At 38.0% G+C, this 22,619-nt stretch overlaps 1 protein-coding gene across 1 annotated transcript in view; it reads right to left on the reverse strand.

The window, feature by feature from the left end:
- fstl4 (follistatin-like 4) overlaps positions 1–22,619 on the reverse strand; it is a 227,436-nt gene that overhangs the window by 11,385 nt on the left and 193,432 nt on the right. The window contains exons 10-13 of the mRNA XM_080867745.1: positions 18,273–18,407; positions 14,817–14,843; positions 13,205–13,323; positions 6,102–6,251 (exon numbers count right to left, since the gene is read on the reverse strand). Of these exons, the coding sequence (XP_080723871.1) occupies positions 6,102–6,251; positions 13,205–13,323; positions 14,817–14,843; positions 18,273–18,407 (431 nt within the window). The remainder of the gene's footprint in view (positions 1–6,101; positions 6,252–13,204; positions 13,324–14,816; positions 14,844–18,272; positions 18,408–22,619) is intronic.

Genomic DNA, 22,619 nt, shown 5'->3' on the forward strand with positions numbered 1-22,619 from the left:
GTTACGATGGTAAATCTCAGATATACATTTAAGCGTCCTATTTTTGTTTTCTTAGCATTTTGTTTTTTATTTTGACATTCTTTTTCTCAATCAAAATGGGATTTTGATGTTTGATTTTTTTAGGTGTTTTGAACTTTACTCCACAGGAAATGAAATATCAATAATACATGCTGATTTTGTAATTTTTCTGTGGTTTGGTCTGCCCCAATTTTGGTTAAGAGAACTTTGGTCTAAAGAAATAAAATAAAAATAGATGATTAAGTGAACATTACAAGTAGATATATCATAAGACCAACAAACACAGTAAGTATTTGTTTCAGGCAAGCACACTAAATATTATTATTCAAAATGTGTGTGGCAGCGGTTAAATTCCATGAATCACAATTAAAAATTCCATGAAATCAATTTAAAAAAAAAAATCAGGCATATTGTTCAGTAGTTATTGTTCAGAATATATGTGTCCAATTTTTGACCTATTAGTAGAGTTGCATGGTTAGAGATGTGGACTGCAATCTGAACTGATTCCAAAACACTTCATAGGGCTGCCTTTCAGTGGCTCCACTGGCAGATGACAAAAGAAAAAGATATAGTAAAGGTTGACACATTTTACAGTTTTTCTGCATGTCTTTCCAAGAAAACCCCAAACACAGTGATAACAATCTAAGCTGGCTAGATGTCAAAGAGCTGTAGCAGCAAAAAACTTGAAACAAAGTAAATTTTTAATTCTAGATAGAATCTGTGCTGTAGATGATCTCCTGTAGGTCACTTGACAGCATCCATCACTAAAACAGAAGTACAAAAGCATATGGATGCCATAGAGGACCACTTCTATCATTCAGGAAACTAGAATATTGTTCAGCTCCTTGAGCAAAGATGATCGATCGGGTTTAGAAAATCAAAAATCTTAAACGACAACTCTGTGCAACTGATTTACTGCAGCCTCAAAATGAATTTAAACTTACTATTTAAGTAACTACACAGAGGTTTTTGCCATCTGGCGTTCTTTTTAATTAGCAGATGTGCTGTTTGTCTTTGGACCCAATGGGAGGCTTAGCTGGCACAGGTCTGACACATCATAGTCAAGGTTAGATCCCTTTGTTGGGAAAGGTAACAAATGTGCCATTTTCTTGCTTGGAACAGCATGAAAACCACGCTAGCCTCTGTCGTTGTAGCTTCTCCACATGTTTACAACCTTCATCCTGGTGTCTTTTGGGAATTTTTGGATGGGAGGGTTCAGAAACATATGAAGGCTTTCTAAAAAGTGCACAACTTTTCACTATAATAAGCAAATGATAAAGCACCCAAAAATAAAATCAGCAGTTTGGGCATTTCCTTTATTTCTGCTTTGAAATATTTTTCTTTTTCTTTTTTTTCCTGTGGATGGTAATGCTCTGAGGCTATACCATTGAAAACTTCAGACAGATATCATCTTTAAAAAAAGCAAGACCCATAGTTGATTGAAATTTCACTGTGATTCCCATTAAAGTTTCTTTAAAAGTTACCACATTTGAAGGATCTAGTGCATCTCCACTGACTCAGAAGTGAAGCTGTTGAAATGGTTTATCATTTCATGGGGTAATAATTGAAATTTAGGTATCAGGCAAAGACTTTTTTGTTAAAAACAAATATTTTAAATGCCTGTAAGCAGGCACATTGTAATGCACCCAGATGTCTTTGTAATTTGTGCTGAATGTTTTCCTTTTGACGCATTACGAGTATGACCACAGCATATCACCCAGTCTGTGCTGATGGAGATTCTTTTATAAGGTACTGCTTCTACTCCATGGTGCAAATCACAAATGTGCACCTTGAAGTGGTCACAAGAGCATGTCTAAAGACCTTACAGACAGGACATGACAAGTTTGACCACAGCATGCTGTGATGAATCTGGCAAGCTGAAATGAGGAGGCAAGCAGCCGACAGCGTGCACAAAAGGAAATATTGAGGGGAAAAGAGTAGTGTGCGTTTATGTGTGTGTGAAGTCCCTGAACTAACAACGCCAGTCTGTGTTTGCACGGGGACTTTTAAAGGAAAGCATACACATTTGTTTTAATGATCTGGTCTCTTATTTTAGTTAGGCTGTGTGGGTGTAAACACACAATCCTGAATTACAAAAATTACTGCTGCAGCATTTACATGGCCTTCCTGAATTGTGTGCAAAACCTTTTGATCACACCTAATATTTAGAACACCTCTATTGTTTCTTACCTATAAGCTTTATAAATACCAGAGGTGTGGACTCGAGTCACATGACTTGGACTCGAGTCAGACTCGAGTCATTAATTTTATGACTTTAGACTTGACTTGAAAAAATGTTCTGAGACTTGTGACTTGACTTGGACTTTTACACCAATGACCTGGGACTTGAATTGGACTTGAACCGGTTTACTTGAAAAGACTTGATATTTTACCCCAAATATAAAATTTAACATGCATATTATAGAGATTGAAAATGTGACGTCATTCACGGGTAGAACCGCAAAGGATTCTGGGAACTCGTGGCAAGCGGTACTAGCGCATGCAGGCTTTCAATTAAAATCAGTTATACAGCGATAAAAAGAAACACAAAAATGTCAAGAAGCCGTTGTATTATTAACTGCAATAGCCGGTCGCATGACAGCCACGGGAAGCCGACGGGTAAAGAGATCGGTTGTTATCGGATTACGTCGTTGAAGAGAAATTGTTCAAGCCATGTTTCCGAAGTAACAAAGACACGACGGATGGCCTGGATCGCAGCCATTCAAAGATCAAATATAACATCCCAGAACACTCCAGCTCACAGGTTAGTCTGCTCCAAGCATTTACACGAAGGTCAGTGTTTTTTAGTACTTAATACGTCATTTTCATAACATAATTGGTGATATAGGTTACAAGCAAGTCTGGCGCTGAACAGAAATTGTCGCGCTATGCTCCTTTGTTTATTGTGCATAAATAGTGAATTGTCCTGACACAATATTGCGTTTCGCTTCTGTTATTATGGTACATTGACAAAAACATATACTTTTATTCACAGGATAAAACAGGTTTTTTGTATCACTAATTGCCCAGTACGATTACAGCATACAATATTATTGTCACTGCTACATTTCTGTGATGGGTACCAGAAATTATTTCCACTACTAATTAATTACCGTTGAGCTCAAAGGTCCTATTAATAAACGGTTAAGGAATGTGTATTTATGACGACAATTTGTGAGACTGGTAAACTTATGATACGTACGATGGTCTTTACTTTCTACACGGTGCATTTCAAGGTCCTGTACCCATCCGTCGGTAAACTGTACCTGGGCTTGTTGCAGTGACCTGAAGTTACTAAACTTCATGAGTGTATGCACTCACTCCAAGAACCGTATGATTATAAATATGCATATAAATATGCTACGATGAGATAGCTGACTTCATCTAACTAGCAAATGTTGTCCAGGCTACGTTGGTGATACAGTTTTTTTTAATGTGTATGATATTTTTGTCATGCGATTTTAAAGCTGGTCCTACAACCGCATCCAAGAATAACATGCAGCTTATCTCAGAACTGTCGGTGAAAATTATTCTTGGAGCTAGGTTTAATTGAGCTGCATTTTAAAGAGGTGCAATTTCACAATTTGTGTATATTTTCTAAGTTCACTATTTTGTCATGTGTTGAGAAAAACACAGATTTTAAAATTACATGGTCTAATATTTACATTTAGCATAACTGCAACATTATTTTTTCTTTTTTTTTTTTAAAGACTCGAAAGGACTTGAAATTCAAAGTTTCAGACTTGTGACTTGACTCGGACTTTTACACCAGTGACTTGAGACTCGACTCTGACTTGCCTGACATTACTTGAGACTTGACTTGAGACTTGAGGATAAAGACTTGAGACTTACTTGAGACTTGCAAAACAATGACTTGGTCCCACCTCTGATAAATACCATTTAAATACCATGCCATTTAGACATATACATACCATCTCATGTAAATCTTGAGGAGACTCAGATCAAATCATTGGCAGCGGTTACTTGGTATCAAAGAAAACAGGTCATATTATCACCCATTTCATACAGTTATTCTTCCACTGAGAGCATGTTTATACTTCAGATATTTATTTTCTTCACTCCTTCTTTTAGATAAAGTCCTTTCCAATCTTTTGCCTACAGCTCAGCTGTCTGACTGTCGGCTACAGACAATATAAACAGATCCTAGAGACAGGTTTGAGGATTTTGTTGCAGAGCACAGAAGACTTCCTTCACTTATGCTTTTTGGGATGTTTCTGAAAGGTGAGACATTGTTAGGACACCTTTCTAAGATTAGAATGAATCGATCATTCTAAATTTCCTATTTGATTAACACACACACACACACACACACACACACACACACACACACACACACACACACACACACACACACACACACACACACACACACACACACATATCGTTCATCCGTATCCCTCTGCCTGTGCTTTGCAGCCTGCCACCATCTCTCCTGTCTTAAAAGAAATGACAAATGTGTCTTGTGACAAAGGATGTCTTGAGATCTTGAGATAACAAAGCAAAAAGAAAAAAAGAAAAGGAGGATGCATTAACCGCCTGCACCCAGAGGCCAAAGAGGATCTTCAAGAAAGAGAGGGGGAGTGGAAGAGGCAGGGTATTGGGAGCAAAGGACAAAAAAGCAGTTTTACAGTATTGGATGAAGTTAAAAAAAAAAAAAAAAGACAAGGAAAGCAGGCAGCTGATCACAGCTTCAAGAACCACTTACTGTAGATGTGTGTCAGAATGCTCAAAACAGTAATATGCTTTTATATTTGATATGGTTTAAAATAACATCTTAATACGAAATAAAAACATATCCAGACTCAATCAAGTGACTACTGAGAACAGATAAGACAGATAACAGTTTTGGATCTTTGGTTCCCTCATTTTCTTATCCCAGACTTTAGTTCATTTCCCTTTCTTCTTTCACCTCTTTCCTCTTGAGTTAGGCCTATTTCCTCTCATCCTGCACCTCAGTATAAATGATGCTGACCCTGGGAAGGACCCCTGAGGGATTTAATCTCTAAACAGCCATTACAGGCAAGATAAATGGTAAGGCAGCTAGCACCCACCTGGGCACCATATTGTTCCTTGAAGTGCATTTGATTTATTTTACCTTGCATGTAGCTTCTTACATTGGTTGCAGTTCAGTAGTGTGTCAAGTCTGAACTCGGTTTGTCTCACAGTTTGATGTTTGACATATAGTATAGAAATATAGTATACTTCAAGACAGGCAGACAAAAGGTTTTGACACATTTTTAACAAGTGAATGTCAACTGTGTTGACTGAATAAATGCCCATCACATTATGATTTGCCAGCTCTATATGTACAGTAAGTAGATAATCCACGATAACTGTTACTGATGACTTGTGTGCAAATACTTGTACAGTGGTCCCACGTTTATCACGGGAGTTACGATCCAAAAATAACCCGCGATAGGTGAAATCCGTGAAGTACGCAACTTTATTTTTTTACAATTATCATAGATGTTTTAAGGCTGTAAAACCCCCCAATACAAACTTTATGCACTTTTCTCAGACAGGCATGAACATTTTCACACTTTTCTCTCTTTTTTAAACACTCTCAAAGTTCAAATCTTTGTAGAAAAATTTGACAAGCTGAACGCATTCTGTACTGTACAGGAGACACGGCACGAGATTGACTGACAATGGTCTACAGCCACGCAGAACACAATGTAAAAAACGAAAATAAAAGTGACATGTTGTTGTATAGCAGTGAAGTTAGACCTTCTCATGTAGGACTCTGTATTACAGGAAAAAAATATTAGACTTACATTTTGTTTTAATTCCATTTAAATAGTACATAAACAGTTTTTGGTGATTTTAATGATCGGATCAGTTATGCTGAGCTAACTAAGGGGATTGGACTGTAATCAAACATACCAGAGCCCAGGCTTAGAGAAACTGTGCAGGCCTTATTTTCCCTACATTACCAAGCTTACATCAGCACTAGTATCTGTAGCAGTTAGCAGCATGGAGCAAATTAAAATGACCCTTTAGCATGTTGGATATTTGTCTTTGGTGTGTTGTGACAGGCCTGTCTTATAACCTGCTCCACCCACCTGCACCACCTTCTGTGCTTGAATATCGACCACCAGCACTCGGCTCTGGAGGGGCTGGGTCACATAGATGTACTTATCTCTGATGTTGACTGCTGAGGACCACACACAGTGTTGAGGTGACACCCCCTCACCTTTAGGGCACATCTCCTCCTGGGAAGAGCCAACAGAGGAGAGGAGGAGAAGAGCAAGAGAGGAGGGAAAAGGTTGGGAGGATTTACTGGTGTGTTTAAGATCGGCACTGTGATGCTTTTTATTGTACTATTCATCCATGGTTACCGCTAGGTTAAAAAAAAAACTTTCTTTTTCCCCTTTAATGTCACCATGTCCCTTTTATGAAATAATAGAAAATGGTTAAAAAAGAATCTAATTTTCAGAAGCCAAACCTTCTGAAATACAGCTGACAATTCTAAATGAAAAGTCCAAAAACATAAGAAAGATCTGAAAATCTACACCTATAAGGAGCTGGCAACTGCATTTTTTTGCTTTTATTTACTCTGACAACTGACAATTAAGTCTTGACTATACCAATAACAACAATATTATTTAAATTAAAAAATACAAAGCACATTATTTAGCATATTAAGGTGCATATCTTTACTACTGCTTGCTTTATTTCAGTTATACTTTTAATGATTGTCTAAATGGCATCTGTAATAACTATTAGTCATTCTGGATGTTTCTCTTAGAAAACTAGTGTTTGCATCCTTAACATTTAGAGGGCAGACTTTGCAGTAATTTCACTCAAATATCGACTGACTCAACATATGTCCCCTGCAGGCCCTGTAGTCCACCGTCTTTGCTGACGAGACAACTATGCACACACTCCCTCACTTACATTATACTGATGTAATCATTAATGCACACACAGAGGTTGTGTTCCCAGAGTTGCCACCTCCTCTCCACCTCACCAAAGTGGAGAAACTGCTGTTTATAGCAGGAACTGGCTAACACATGGCCTATTGAGTTTGTATTGATCTCTAATACAATTACAGGCTACTGTAAAACCCAAATCCCTCAAAAGAACAAGAACTTTTACCATCTAAAGCGCCCTGCTCGAGGAAAAGGATGTTCTCTAGTGGATTAAAAACCCCAGGTATATAGTCTATATGCTCTGTAGTTGTGAGCTGTTGACTAATGGACATGAGTAATCCTATTACGTTTAGTCAGTTGAGGAGTCATCCAATGACATCAGAGAGGGAGGAGGAGGAAGGATGGCCTTGATCTAGGTGGCAATTTCATACTGGACTGAAATGAAGAACTATAGAATGGACTTAAAAAAATGGAATAAATTAATTAAATAATTACAATATATATTAAATATAACTTACTTTTTATAATTTGGCTTGACTATATACTTACTGACATTGTTTACTAAAAGATGAGCATCTATATTAAACAGCATGAAAAGCTAAATGGCATTTTGAATTTAGAATCGATGATTAGTGTTAATCCACTGCTTGTCATTTTAAATTATGCAATTCAAGGTTTTATCCAACATTTGAACTTTGTGTTCACACGTGGCAAGATGGCGCCGGTGTGTGTGGCTGCTCGTCTGTCACTGCCAAGTTTGTTCCTGTTTATGTTATTTTTAATTTGTGTCATCCATGAAACAAAGTCTCTGCTGAGGTATGATCGCCAGACACTATTGGACCTCAAACCTGTGGTCCAAAATATTGTGTCCTTTGGAGCTGGTGGGCAGCAACCCCTGCCCCCATTTGCATCGGAAACCCCGGGTTACCTGTACCGGGTTCCCACGCTACCTTCCCGGCGAAAGCGTCCTCGTCGCCGGGGTAAACGAAGCGGTCGCTTGGTAAAGCTAAAGGTTTACCTAAAGAATTATTCTGCTGTTTTCCGACCAGTGCATGGATTCTTGCCAAGGCTGTTTGCGTCTCGGCGTTTTCTGGATCCTGTTGATGCCTGTTTGGTGCCTGTGGTCGGCTTTGATGATCATGCTCCTCGGCCTCGCTGCCCATGCCCTCCCAGGCTAAACCTCCGCTGTCAACATTATCGGAATCTGAGATCGCTGCGGCGGGTTTCTGGACCCCCTGAACCCCGAGCGCCAACTCCAGCTCCCGCTAGGATTGGCCTGGTGAACGCCAGATCACTTTTAAACAAAACTTTTATTCTTCGGGACTTCTTCAGTTCCCGTGATCTGGATTTTCTGTGTGTGACTGAGACGTGGCTGAGTGTTGGTGAGTCCAGTGTTCTATCTGAACTTTTACCTGTGGATTGTTGCTATTTTAACTCGCCACGGACGTCAGGCAGAGGTGGAGGCACAGTGACTGTTTACAAAAAGGATTTTAAATGTAAGCAGTGTTTTCTACAGCCTTCGTTCTCCAGCTTTGAACTTACCTCATTTGAGGTGAGTCGTACAAACCCGATTTTCTGCGCTGTCATCTATCGCCCCCCGAAATACAATAAGAACTTCATAAACGACTTTTCTGATTTTTTTAGCTGGGATTATGCCCAACTATGATAGTGTTCTTATTGTTGGAGATTTTAATATACATGTATGCTGTCCTGATAAGCCACTGGTAAAGGACTTTTTAAGCCTTATTGACTCTTTTAGCCTGGTACAGTCCGTACGTGGCCCTACACATGAGCACGGACACACACTGGACCTTGTTCTGTCATATGGTCTGCCTGTCACTGACTTGGAGATTTGTGACTGTGCACTCTCAGATCATATGCCTGTGTTATTCAACGTTGGTTTGACATATACCGCAGTTAAACCTGGCGCTGCTACTCGGTGCTGTCGGGTTATTAACCCCGCCACTGCTGCGCAGTTTTCTGCTGCTTTTAATCAGCTCGGCGGGCCTTCTGACTTTGTTTCCTCTGACACAGAAGACCTACATTCCTGGTTTAATTCTTGCTGTCAAAAAATCATGGACTCTGTGGCTCCTTTAAAAACCAGGCAGCTTAAGGCTAAACCTGAGCCTTGGTTTAATGAGAGCAGTCGTGCTGTTAAGAGGGAATGTCGTCGAGCAGAACGGAGGTGGAAAAAGGATAAACTGCATGTATCATTTCAAATTCTCAAAGACTGCTGGCATCGCTACCAGAACACTGTTAAAGAGGCAAAAAGGGAATATTTTGCAAATATTATTTCTTCCAACTGTCATAACCCACGTGTGTTATTTAGGACCATTGACACTGTTCTTAATACTCCTTTGAATGTCTGTTTGGAAGTTTCTCCTGAGATTTGCAATGATTTTCTGAACTTTTTTTATTGAAAAGGTTGTCACCATCAGGGCTCTTATCACAGCTCCTGACTCTGACCCCTCTGTCTCTGTCCCTTGCGCTGCTGTTTTCACTCAGTTTGAGCTTGTGACGCTCTCCTCTTTAGAGGATGTGGTTCGCCATATTAAGCCCACAGGTTCCCCACGGGATCCTGTCCCTCCACAATTCTTTAAAGAAAATTTTCCTAGTATACAACAGTATGTCCTTGACATTATTAACAGCAGTCTGTCTTCTGGTGTGGTTCCTGCAAATTTCAAACATGCAGTAGTACAGCCACTGCTTAAGAAACCTGGCCTTGATCACACAGTTTTAGCGAACTATAGGCCTATTTCCAAGCTGCCTTTAGTCTCCAAGGTTTTAGAGAAAATTGTTTTTAGTCAACTGAAAGATTTTCTAGATGAAAATGGAATCTTTGAGGTTTTTCAGTCAGGTTTTAAAACCCTTCACAGCACAGAATCTGCATTACTAAGGGTTTTTAATGACATCCTTCTGGCATGTGATTCTGGTAACCATGTTGTTCTTGTCTTGCTTGACCTAACTGCTGCCTTTGACACAGTAGACCACAATATTTTAATTTCTCGATTACATGATGTAGTGGGTATTGGTGGCACTGCACTCAATTGGTTTAGGTCTTATTTGTCAGATAGAACTTTCTCTGTCAGCCTTCTCGGTTACGAATCGTCTTCTGCTCCTCTGTCATGTGGTGTCCCACAGGGCTCAATTTTAGGGCCACTGCTCTTTTCTCTGTATCTACTGCCTCTGGGTTCTATCCTTAGAAGGCATGGGATCTCATTTCACTGTTATGCCGATGACTGCCAAATTTATTTGACACTAAAACGCAAGGATGCCATCTCCATAAAACCTCTCTTGACATGTCTAGATGACATTAAAGCTTGGTTGGCTCGAAACTTTTTAAATTTTAATAAAAAGAAAACAGAAGTGTTGGTGTTTGGACCCAGTGGTCCCTGTGAGTCCTCCTCTGTTGTTTTAGGATCCCTGGAAGTCTATTTTAAATCTGTTGTTACTGACCTTGGTTTTAAGTTGGACAGTGATTTTAAATTGGACAACCAAATCAGAGCAGTGGTGAAGTCCAGTTTTTATCATTTAAGGCGACTGGCAAGACTAAAATCTTTTCTTTCGAGGCAGCACCTTGAAACAGTGATCCATGCTTTTATTTCTTCCCGCCTGGACTACTGTAACTCACTTTATGTGGGGGTCAGTCAGTCATTGCTTTCACGTCTGCAGCTGGTTCAAAATGCGGCTGCACGACTCCTAACAGGAACTCGAAAAAGAGAGCATATAACCCCTGTGCTGGCCTCTCTGCACTGGCTGCCTGTGTCTTTTAGAGTTAATTTTAAAATTCTTATGTTTGTTTTTAAATGCCTACACAGTCTTGCCCCGCCTTACCTCTCTGAGCTTCTTCATCCCCACATACCCTGTCGGTCTCTCAGGTCAGCTGACCAGCTGCTCCTGGAGGTACCGAGATCCAGGAGGAAGCTCAGAGGGGACAGGGCCTTCTCTATTGTGGCTCCAAAATTATGGAATAATTTGCCCATGCATGTTAGAGAGGCCCCTTCACTGTCCACTTTTAAATCACGTCTTAAAACCCACTTTTATTCCTTGGCTTTTAACCTCAGTGAGACTTAGTTTCTTTTTTAATGCAGTAGTTATTTAATTAATGATTTCACTCTTCTTTTATTTGTTTTTTATTTATATCTCATGTAATTTTATTTTACAGTTCCAATGTACAGCACTTTATGTCAGCTGTGGTTGTTTTAAAGTGCTTTATAAATAAAGTTGATGATGATGATGATGATGATGAGATTTCTGGTGAGCTGTTTGGGAATAGGATGTAGACTGGCTGGCCACTTTGTTAGTTACACTTGTTCAACTACTCAATAATACAAATACTGAATCAGCCAATCACATGACAGTAAGTCAGTGTAGGTAGGTACCGGTATGTCGTTATTGCCAAGATGACATGCTGAAGTTTAAACTGAGCATTAGAATGGGAATGAAAGAGGATTTAACAGATTCTGAATGTGACATGATTGCTTGTGCCAGACAAGCAGGAGGATACTAAGGCTGGGTATCGTCACTGATTTCTAGAATCTAATCGATTCGGGGAAATTTTGCCTCAGACAGTCAGAAATATTGTAATTCTGATCACTTATCAGTACATATCCATATTTTTATATCTATAAAAAGAAAGCTGACACTTGTGAGACTTCATCAGATGTGTACGCATTACAGCAGATGTCTTTGTGTCAAAGTAACAGAGAATAAAACACAGAAAAACATGAAGGAGATTTGATAGCTGCCTTAAAAATATTCTGCAGTAGAACAAAAACGAAAGAAAAGCATTAATCAACATCTGAACATTACCTGATGCTGCTGAAGTGAAGCAGAGCAAAGTTACAGAGGTTTTATTAAAGACACAGCTAAGCATTTTGCAATTTTGCGTAATTTAAAAAAGTTAAAAAAAAAGAAAAACAGTGGCCGACAGCGCTGCACACAACGGTAGACTGGTGTGTAATAATAAGCAAGTGAATAATGCAGAAGACAGAGATTTTTAGATGGGAAACTATTCCTGAGAGAGAGAGAGAGACGGAGAGCTCTGCAGGAAGTGTGATTTTATTGTGGAATAAAACAGCAAAAGTAAGACGGAATTCATGACGATGCTTATGTGAAGTGAAATGTGAAGCATAGTTTGGATCTTCTTTTGCTTCTGGTTCAGTCAATATCGTTTGGAGAGAGATAAAACCTGCAGCTTCAGAATCCAGCGCAAAAAAAAGACGTAAACACAGTTGTTGAAATTTTGGGAGGTTTAACCTGACATTCTGGCGTTTCGGGCAAAATACATTTATATTTAAAAATTGATTCAGGATTTTAATGAATCAATATCACATTATCCAAGCGATAAATCGATAATCAAAACCCACCTCTAGAGGATACATCTGCAGCAACTGCACAATGCTGTTGTGTAAGTAAATAAGTAAATGCTTATTAGCTACATGTAAATCCAACACATTTTTAGAAAAATATAATATTAAATATCTTATTGAAGTATCACACATGAAAGTCTGTAATAAAAAAAAGGCAAGGCTGTTAATCCAAACCTAACCCTGCCCTGAGTTTCTAGTGGAGTGCTATCGAGTACAGATGGGTTACTAAGACCTGCATACTGGCCTTTAAGCTAACAAATCCACAGAATTAATGTTCTTTCTCACCAAATTTGCAAAGGGTTAGACATGTGGAGACGGCAGGACCCTTTTACAGTGTGTGGGGTCCTCTCTCTTCAGTGGTCAAGTAAAAAAAAAAAAAAAGTCACTGCTGCATTATGTTTTTATTTTGACGGCAGTTACAGAGATGTTTAGTTTGTTTGTTCTGTTTGATGTTTTTTCTGGTTTCAGAACAATGAAAGGGTGTCCTGATTTACTCCCTATACTCAAAGATCTTGAAGTTAAAGGACAAAATGCCCGAGATTTTAAAAGATAATTGCATGTTTCCCTTATATAAACACCTGGTACCTCATAGTCATTCTTTGTATTATGGTGTAAGAAACTAATACCTTTTTACTGACTGTGAGATACTTTTATGTTCTACCATGGCATGATGAATGCATGCCACACCTACTATAAAAAAGTGATGGAGAATACACTGAGTGGCATTCTTCTACCTCACACGTAATTTGATTTTAAAACACATCTGCTCAGCAGTGACAAACACCACCATCCTGAAATCTATTTAGTAAAATATAGAGGAAGCCTGAAACTCACCTATAGGTCACTCATTAGCTAATGGGCACTTTTTGTGTATTTTCTTCTTATTTAATTTATTTCATTATTAAATTCACATGCACTTACATAGGTAGCGACAATCCTCTCTGTCCGCTTCAAATGTCTCCGTATTTCACATTCACTAGGCTGAAGAAGAGTGATGCCCTCATCAGAAAACACGTAGAACATGTTTCCCACACTTAGCCCTAAAAGTCAAAACAAGCGGACAGGAAAACATATTGTCAATTTTTATAAAAAAAAGGGGAAGAAATACAAATTTAAAAAATCCAGCTCCCATCTTTTCTGTCATTTGTGATTGGCATTTAAATTTTCCTGCCAGAGGAGACACAGCAAGACGCCAGTTAGCATGTTAGCATGGATGGGCAGTATGTGACTGCCAGCTGTTTGACAGCGCTTACAAAGGCAATTTGTTCACAGTCTAATACAGCAAGAGACATAAATTAAAAACACAATTTTTCACATGTATTCTGCTAAGTCTAAACAGCAGCTAAAAACATAGCAAGGACTCAGCAATCCTATGTTCCCTAACCCTAACAAATTATTAGTCCTTCACATATCATTATTCACACATATATACAGTGCTTAACAAATTTATTAGACCACCTAATAAATTAGAAGAAATTAATCAAGCATAAAGAAATCACTAAAATATTAAAGTCGCATCTTAATCAAAAAATAATGTGCTTTACTATTCTGTCTGCTTTTTGTAAAAACAGCAATTATGAAAAATTATAGAGCCCCAAAATAATTATAGTTTAGCAATAAATCTGTCAATTTGATCACTTTTTTAACCATTACATAAACTTAAAGATAAAGAAAGAAACTGTGGCATAAACGTTTCAGTGGGTGGTGGTCTAATAAATGTGTTAAACACATTGCATTCATATATAAATGCAAGCTGTATGCAAAGACAAAAACTAGTGGTTGATATTGATTTGTTAGACTATTAGGATATTGCTTTTTGCACAAAAGTACTGTGAGGTATCACACCATTTTTATTGCCAAGCAATTTAAAAAATGAAGCATAAACATGCAACATGAGTCATTAAAGCGGAAAAAAATATCTGCTCACTTACAACCCCCACTGTTAACAAGATACAAATACTTCAGTTCAAGAGCTTACACTGTATTCTAAACCACTCTGACTCTTTAAGTCCTGTGGTGAACATACTTTGTAGCAATGTATACAAAAACCCAGATTTGATTCGTATTCTATTCTAAACCACAGTAAGTTTTTCAATGCGCTGCTACTAGAATGCACGTACTTGTGGTAATGCTGATGTGGTAATAATATTTATTCCATAAATACAGGATGGATTTATATACTGCTGAAAATCACAAGGCTGTTTTTCTTGCAGCGACCATGCTGGGTCTGTGGTATTATTTGTAAAATACATAAAATCCCTGCTTCTGTGCAAATGTTCCCCTTAGGTGTCCTGAAAAAAAAAGTTAGAAAGCACACTAAGAAAAGGATGAAACACTTTGAGCATGCAAGGGAGGAAAACTTAAAGAAAAGTTTTGCTGGAAACAAAACAACTCTGAATCTTCTGGACAGGAGGGCAAACATCTTGGTAAGTCATAGCTAGCCAGCTGCAGGCCCTGCAGAGCTACAAACATGCACATCACATTTTCCTATTCACAAGAATGCAAAAGTGTTTTGAGAAGTGTTATGTATTACCTTCTTCTCTCCACAGAATGTTTGCAACTGCACAATCAGCCATTGAGCAAAAGGAAATGGAGAAAAAAAGGAGAGAAAAATATTATTCCAACCCAGCAAAATGCCTTCAGAAACAGGAGATAAGTTCTGTCATGCCATGTCGATCCAAAATACTATGTTTGACAGATACAAAATGTTCCTCACTACTGTTGACAGGTCATGCTTCCTCTTAGATCAAGACATAACTCTTGTCTTCAGAGAAGACGTGGTATCAATTATTCTGTTTAATTTTCTCTGACCCAGGAGCTCTTTTTAGGTATTGCTAACATGTCAAATGATGCAACATAATGAAAGACTAAAATTTTACAGAGAGCTAAAGTATTTAATTTGATAGGTTAAACCTGCTTAAAACTGAGATTACTCCATAAAAAAATGTAGTACCTCATAAAACCTGCTTTTCCCTTTATTGAAACATTTTAGATGACCCCAAAGAGATTTTAGGCAAAGAAATATGATCAGCTTGCATATTTATGCATGAAATTGTCATAAATAACAAGAAAATGCACAGATTTCTGTCAAAGGACTTATGATATTGTCAGTCTCTCAAGACCCATTCAAAGCCATAAAACCCCCACTGAGTTCATATTACAAAGAGCTAATTTTGGACAAGTTAATTGTCCTAGATAAAGTATATTTGGACCCTAACAGTTAATCTGCTGCCTTTCATTTGTCACTGACCTCACTATTTCCCTTGACAGTACCAACTGAAATGTTTAAATTGATTTAAACTCAATTTTATGGACTAACAAAAAGGTCAGTCTTAAGTGTTTCAGAAGTGTTCACAGAGATAAATGATCTTGCCTAAGGGATGGCAGTCTCAGAAGCACTTCATGTTGCAGCTCTGCTGTAAAGGCAAAATTGATAGATACCAGTCTGAGTGAAACACCTGACATTCCTTAAGTGCCCTGGTCAAAACTCAAAGACACCATAAGATATTTGAGGGAAGACCTAAAGGTGGCAGTTCACAGACGCCACCCATCTAACTTGAGAGATTGAGAGGTTGTGATAAGGAAGGAAGGACTAAGCGAACCGCAAACGTCCATAGACTTAGCCAAGAAGGCACAAAGCGGTAACGGCTACTGAAGCAGCCTCCCACAACTCTTATATTTAAGAGTCTGAATACTTTATTCTGTAGAATTTAGTTTTTAATTTTTAATACATTTGCAAAATGTTCTCAGTTTGTCATGATGGTATTTCAGGTACAGATTAATAGGAGAAAACAGCAATTTTGTTTATTAGGAACAAAAATAAAACTCTTTAAAGTGCTTGAAAAGCAAAAGTGGTCTGAAAATCTCACAGTGACTGCTTTGCTGTGTGTGTTCACAGAGGGGGATCTCTTAACTGCAGACATGATTATTTTGCTAATACTTCTGGTATATTGTTCCTGTTCCCGGATAGGCTGACTGAACTATTCCCCACGAGCAGCTCTTTACTTCAGTGAATCAACCTCAGGAAAACACATTACAGACAGACACAAACCTACATGCTACTGTATTCTTCTGGCGTGGAGTTTTTGATGTCGCCCATAAAATCTGTTGTTTCCTACTATAAAAAAGAATGGGGTCAAATAGAAGATTATTGTGCCTGACATTCATCTTTTATCCGTGCCACCCTGTCTCAGCAAACATCGTTGGCGATGTTTTCACAGTGTCTAGTCATTGCTGAAAAATAGTTTCAAAATAAAAGTTTGCAAAAACGTTACCACAACGTCAGTTTGAGTTATGTCTTCAATTTTAAGCTTAGACATTGTTGTTAGCTTTTCGAGTTAGAGAAGGTTTGAGTTTACTTATTATTTTCTACCTTCTTATCTTTTTTATTGATTAGAATAAAATGAGAAAACAAAATCACGTTATATGAACAGTTAGAAGAGATGAAACATCTCACCTTGAATATGACTCAAAACCACAGCCTTTTGAGTTTCATTCGTCTAGTTACCCCACTGAGGTAATCAACTTCTTGTTAAAAAAATAAGAGCATTCATAAGTCTATGATATTGAAATCATGGACAGGGAAGGGATAATTGTAAGGATATGATGCCACCAATTAAAATTAGATGCACAAAACCATAAACTTAAGCTTAAAAGTGGTGTTTATTAAAAACAGGGCTTAGTAATACTAGTCTGTCTCTTGTATTTGGACAGGTGTTCTGTGGACATCTGTTCAGGGCCATCGACAATCCATATGTCACTGAATAATTACATATGGTTTGCAGTAATCTAGTCTTTACTGTACTTCTCACTTTAATGATGCTCTGATGCAACCTCTTCTCTATGTGGAAACAAAGTCAACACCCGTTTGTCTATGATTCAGTTTTTACTGTTGTTCACAATCAGTTTTGACCATGGAGGTGATGTTGGGGTTTCAGCCATGTGTGGCTTTGGTGTGGATACGATACGATAGCTATATAGTGTTGTGGTTTGATCTTAATACTACTGCAAAAGAAATGTGGCTTTAAAGTGCAGCTGCTGAAATGCTGCTTCACTGTTGGTCTAATATGAATATGGTGATTCCTTCTTTATTTTTCTACCATCTGAAGGCATAGGGAATTGGCTCACTGTCAGCTGACATAAAGCAGTTTTGGTGCTTATTAGGTTCACCACTTACTGCATTAAAAATTTAGGAGATGCATGGAGCATTTGCTGACGCTTGTCTGCACAGGACAAATTTGAGCAAGCTTATTTTTTTTTTTAAATAATAAAGCTGTCCACATGTTGGTAAATGACTGTAATTTGTTTGTGCTATGTCTTTATTACATGTCTGAATTTTATTTCATTATACATGATGATCTGACAATCGTTTATTGTGGATGATGTTAGTCTTGTTCTAGCCTAGTCTGTATAAATAGGTATCGCTGTGCTAACTTTGCTTAGATTTCTCAACAATTAGTAAGTGCACCATCAAAAAAAAACCCCAAAACTGTTCAAAATTAGCATTTTGCTCTCGTCAAAATCAAGCTCCTGCCTTTCCTTTCTATTGAACATTCAAAGAGGCAGCAGTATAGACAGTGCATCCAGGTGAAGGCAGGCTTGTAACTGTAAGCACAATCAAAACGCTTTGTGAGCACAAAGACAATAAGAGTTCTTATCACACCACCTGTCCAAGGCTTAAACAAGTAGAAAAGCTTAAAATCAAAATATACTTGGCTGCTGGCTTAAACAGCAGAGTCCTTTTCTTTTACAGTAACCTTGCAGGTAGTGGATCCACATGAGCAGCAGTGGGAGGCGAACAGGCAAATTGACCAGTGTTGTTTCTGATCTCAGTGTCATCAGTACCTCAGTTCACCCTTCACAATACTTTCATGTCGGGAGTGATTTTTTCCAAAATATTATTTTCTAAGCTTTTCTTTTAGAGTAACTCTTATCAATTCAAATATTGACTTCTTACATAAATAGTGAACTGTGACTCTGTAGGACTTACGAGTCTTCTTAGCCGAATCTTCAACAAACAGAGACGAGATGTCCTCATCCACTCCCACTTCATTCTTGGCAATGCACGTGTAAGCTCCTGTGTCCTCGTAGCGGACGCTGCCAATAAAGAGTTCACTACCGTTCGCTAAAGAGGAGAGGAAACAAAATCAAACAGGTATACACATTACTGATGCAAAGCTACTATACACTACAACCATATTCAGAGTGTTTATTTTTTAAAAACAAACTTTTAAATTTATTCAACAAATTCGACATCTTCACTGTGTTAAAATTCTGTGATCGAATCATGAATATATGTGTGGTCGTGCATCTAACAGAAGCACAATGAACCAAATACAATAATAATGCAAGTAATGTGTCATCAAAGGTGCAGGGGAAAAGAGACTAAAGACACCTGGGAGCTATAAACCCCCCCACAGAGTTTGATCAATATTCTTGTGTCCACAGGCATTTTTTATCTCAATGAAATCAGAGACATTGTAGCTACATTGTAGCAGCATGTACAACTTGGTCAGACTCTCTTCTGGTCTATATCTGGTCGCTGTGGTTGATGAATACATTTAATAGTATTCAATCAAAATAATATACATTTATTATCCCACTATCCAACAACAGGTGTCCTAAATTAACAGTACTGGTTAATTTGACCAAAAATATGATATGACCAAAAATATTTATCACGATATACATTTGAAAATTTGCGATAACGATATAACTGACGATATAATTGACACTAGACAAAATACTTTACAACTCCTCAACTTTATTAGTGCAAAAAACAAACAAACATCAATGTATTTTACTTAACCAAGCAGCTGTTTTTTATGTGCATTAAAGTTATATAAAAGTTTAACAGTGCAAATGCAAATTCCTTGCTGACAGTTTAACCAAAAGGCATTTCCAGTGGAAACTGGCCGACATATCCTCAGCATAACCATGTTTAATATCCACAAAACTTAAAAAGAGGTTATACACACACAATACAGTAATATTATGTTGAAGCGCAGTACGTATCACTCCGCGAGGCTCCTGCCTACGATAGCCGTAATGCTCCGACAATCCATCAAAGTGCTGCGGGTTCGTAGCTTAGCAAAGTCGTACTAAAACATTTGACAGATTTTCGAGCGCCATGTACCACATAAAATCGTTTCGAGGTCAGTAAACACAGCCAGAATTCATACATAAGGCACACGGGATTATAATCTGTCAATTTTCAGAAAAATCAAAGGATTGATTTTAAGTGTGCCATATTTTCAAAAAAACACGGTAATAACGACGGCCCGCTAGCATGCTCTACCAAAAATAGTGCTTTGTTGTGTATCTGACGGATGAAAGCCAAACCAGTTCCACACCACTGAAGTTGGAGCATTTTTACAAACCAGTTCTGGTTCATCCGTTTCATTCAACGATCTGCTTTCGCTCTTCTCATTGTCCGTCGCCGCCATGCTTTCTCCGCCATGTGCGTATGAAAACAAAGGCACTGCGCATGCGGGTTTTACCCATATTCTATCGCAATATTTCATTTTCTAATCGTTGCCCAACATTATACCGGTATTACCGTGAACGGTATGATATGGCCCAGCTCTAGTACTAGTAACAACCAAAAAAATTTTTTTTACATTTCTGTAGTGGTAAATTAACCAGTATGCACTATATTTTATATTGCTAATATATAATTATTGTTAAATTTTCAAATTTATTGTTTAAAAAAAGTTTTAAAAAAGTAAAGCACATTGCTATTTATTTTAATTAAGATACCTAATTACTTATTTACTATAATAGTTTTACTGGTTGTATGCTGCTGCACATACATGAGTTACAGTTTTTTCCCGTACATACGTGCAGCACAACACTGTTGCTCTCAAGTTTCAGAATCATATTCTGAATCGATAGCAACAGGTGATGCTGGTGACGTTTAGAGACAAAAGTCAACATCAGAGGTGAGCTCTCTGATGTTTCCTGCGGCATGCTGTAGCTTTGTGATCTAGAGCTGCACTCTGATCCTTCCTGTAGTACTTGTAGTACTTCATTGATCACACAAGGGGGATTTGTCACAGTGGAGCTCTTACAATCCAGGATGTATAAAAACATTAAAGCAAGCTTTCATTTTCACCCCTTTCTATACATCACCTGACATAACATTTAGATAACATCAAACATTGGTACCATCCTTTTCCCTCACATATACAGGATACCATGTGTTCCACCTGCTAAAACTTAAAGCATTTTTAATGGAGGTCTTTCTATAGAATCCATAAACAACAATGCCGCACACAGCTTGTTAAAAAAAAGAGAAAAAAACAACAACTGTTCTTCATCTTAACCTTCTAATTCATGGCCAGTGGGTTAGGGAAAAAAAACAACACAGACATTGATGCAAAGCTTTTCACATTAGTGAAATGTCTTTTGGATTCTGATAATAATTCTCTTTTATCGGAGGAAATGCGTGCAATGCTTTGAAGTGACAGTGCCTTAAAGCACTTCTAACGTCTCATGGAATGAGACAGCACTTTAATTACTTCTAATTCATACTGATGTTCTGATCAATTCTTATTAAAAACCACTGAATCAAGCACTTAAATGAGTGTTTATATCCTCTGCATGTTTGCAGCGCCTGTGATGATGTGACTGGTTTTGTCTTAAGCTGAAGCGATCTCATTTTCTTAAACGGCTCCCCGCAGGATTACTGCATAGGTGAACAGGACATGTCACCTGATTCAGCAGCTCCTGTTAGCTTTATTGGGCTTTAAAGCACCTTTTAACTCACTGTTGTATTACATTTTTGCACACCACAAGTGAACTGCTTGACCTCAAGTAAGAAAGAGTAAATTAACCCTTTAAGATCTACCATAGAACCAAGTCCGCCAGAGCTTATATTATATTTTTACATGCTGTAGAGCCATTTTTGGGAGCATTTCAAGTTGCTATACATCAATACAACCATTACAGCCTAAATTTTAATAATATGTCGGCATTAAGTGCATAGTAATTACATAAATTGCAAAAAAGTGCAATAAACTACAAAAAAATTGAAAATCGTTTTTTGCTTTTTTAACATATATTTCTAGTTAGAGAAATTTAAGAGGCTTATCCCTCAAAACTGTAAATACAAAAAAGTTGCACAAAATAGTTTCCCACCACAGGAAATTTATTTTGAGTGTCTTCATAGTTATATTTTTGAAATACACCAATTTTTATATACTGCAGGAAAAACTAAAATAAATATTATAGTGCAAATTTGCAAAAAAGCAGCATTTGCATCAAAATAAACTATTTCCAGCAGTGCAATATGAGTCCTAAGCATCCCAGAAACGACACAGAAAGTCATAAAGTCAAAGATAACTTTTAAAAACACCAGTAAAAGCTCATGAGGCCCTGATGGTAAAAAAACAAACAAACTACATTTCCGCGAAAATGACGTCACTTCCGGTTTCGGGCAGGTAATGGCGGACATGCAAAAGTTCGCGCTGACGTCTATTCCAACGTAGGAAGTGTTACGAACAGCTGATCGGATCGGCAAAGCGTGTTTCTGGAATATTATATTTTTGTTGCTGCAAGTGCTTTTTATGCAGTTTTTGCAAAAGTATATGTGGAAGGAAACCGTGACTTAGGACAAGCTGATGGCATAAGATGTAAGTACAACTCCTCCGGTTTCATATGCAAAAAATTTATTGCGCTAGCTTACATGGTTGCAGAGCTACCGGGATTTAAAAATAGTTACGCAAAACAGAGCGTGCCCGCTCCGACCGACTTTAAAGGGTTAAAAAAGGTTACATGACACGAGAGAGGCTGCACAGACACACACACACACACACAGTGATAGTAATTCATCAGTGGTCTCACTTAATGTGTTATCGGCTTCCATCGTGATGCTCTGTAGCCTTATAAATGCTGCTAAACAATTCAGATATATTCTTCAATTAATGCAGCTTAAGTAAGCTACCCTTGACCAACAAGGTAGGTGGTACAGAAATATATTGCCCCCCCCCCAACACACACACACACACGCGCACACACACACACACTCCAAAAAAAGAGAAAAAACAATCCACTGACTCTTCTGGGTCAGAGGAATTATCTGTAATCTCACATGTTGAGATTTCCCTGCGTTTCCTGTTTGACAACAAACTAAATGACAGAAAATATGAGGCAGTGTTCTAACAGTGTTTTCAGCACTGCAGTACTTCCTTTACAGTTCAACTGTGGCTCGCAATCAATACTTCTTACTATCAGCTGTCAGTGCGTTGTTCAAATTTTACAGAAACCTATGAAAAAAATGAGGATAGGGGCAACACTTTATATTATCTTTATTAAACTCCCATCAATACAAGTGCGT

This window comes from Rhamphochromis sp. 'chilingali', assembly GCF_963969265.1.
Source record: "Rhamphochromis sp. 'chilingali' genome assembly, chromosome: 19".
Lineage (NCBI taxonomy): Eukaryota > Metazoa > Chordata > Actinopteri > Cichliformes > Cichlidae > Rhamphochromis > Rhamphochromis sp. 'chilingali'.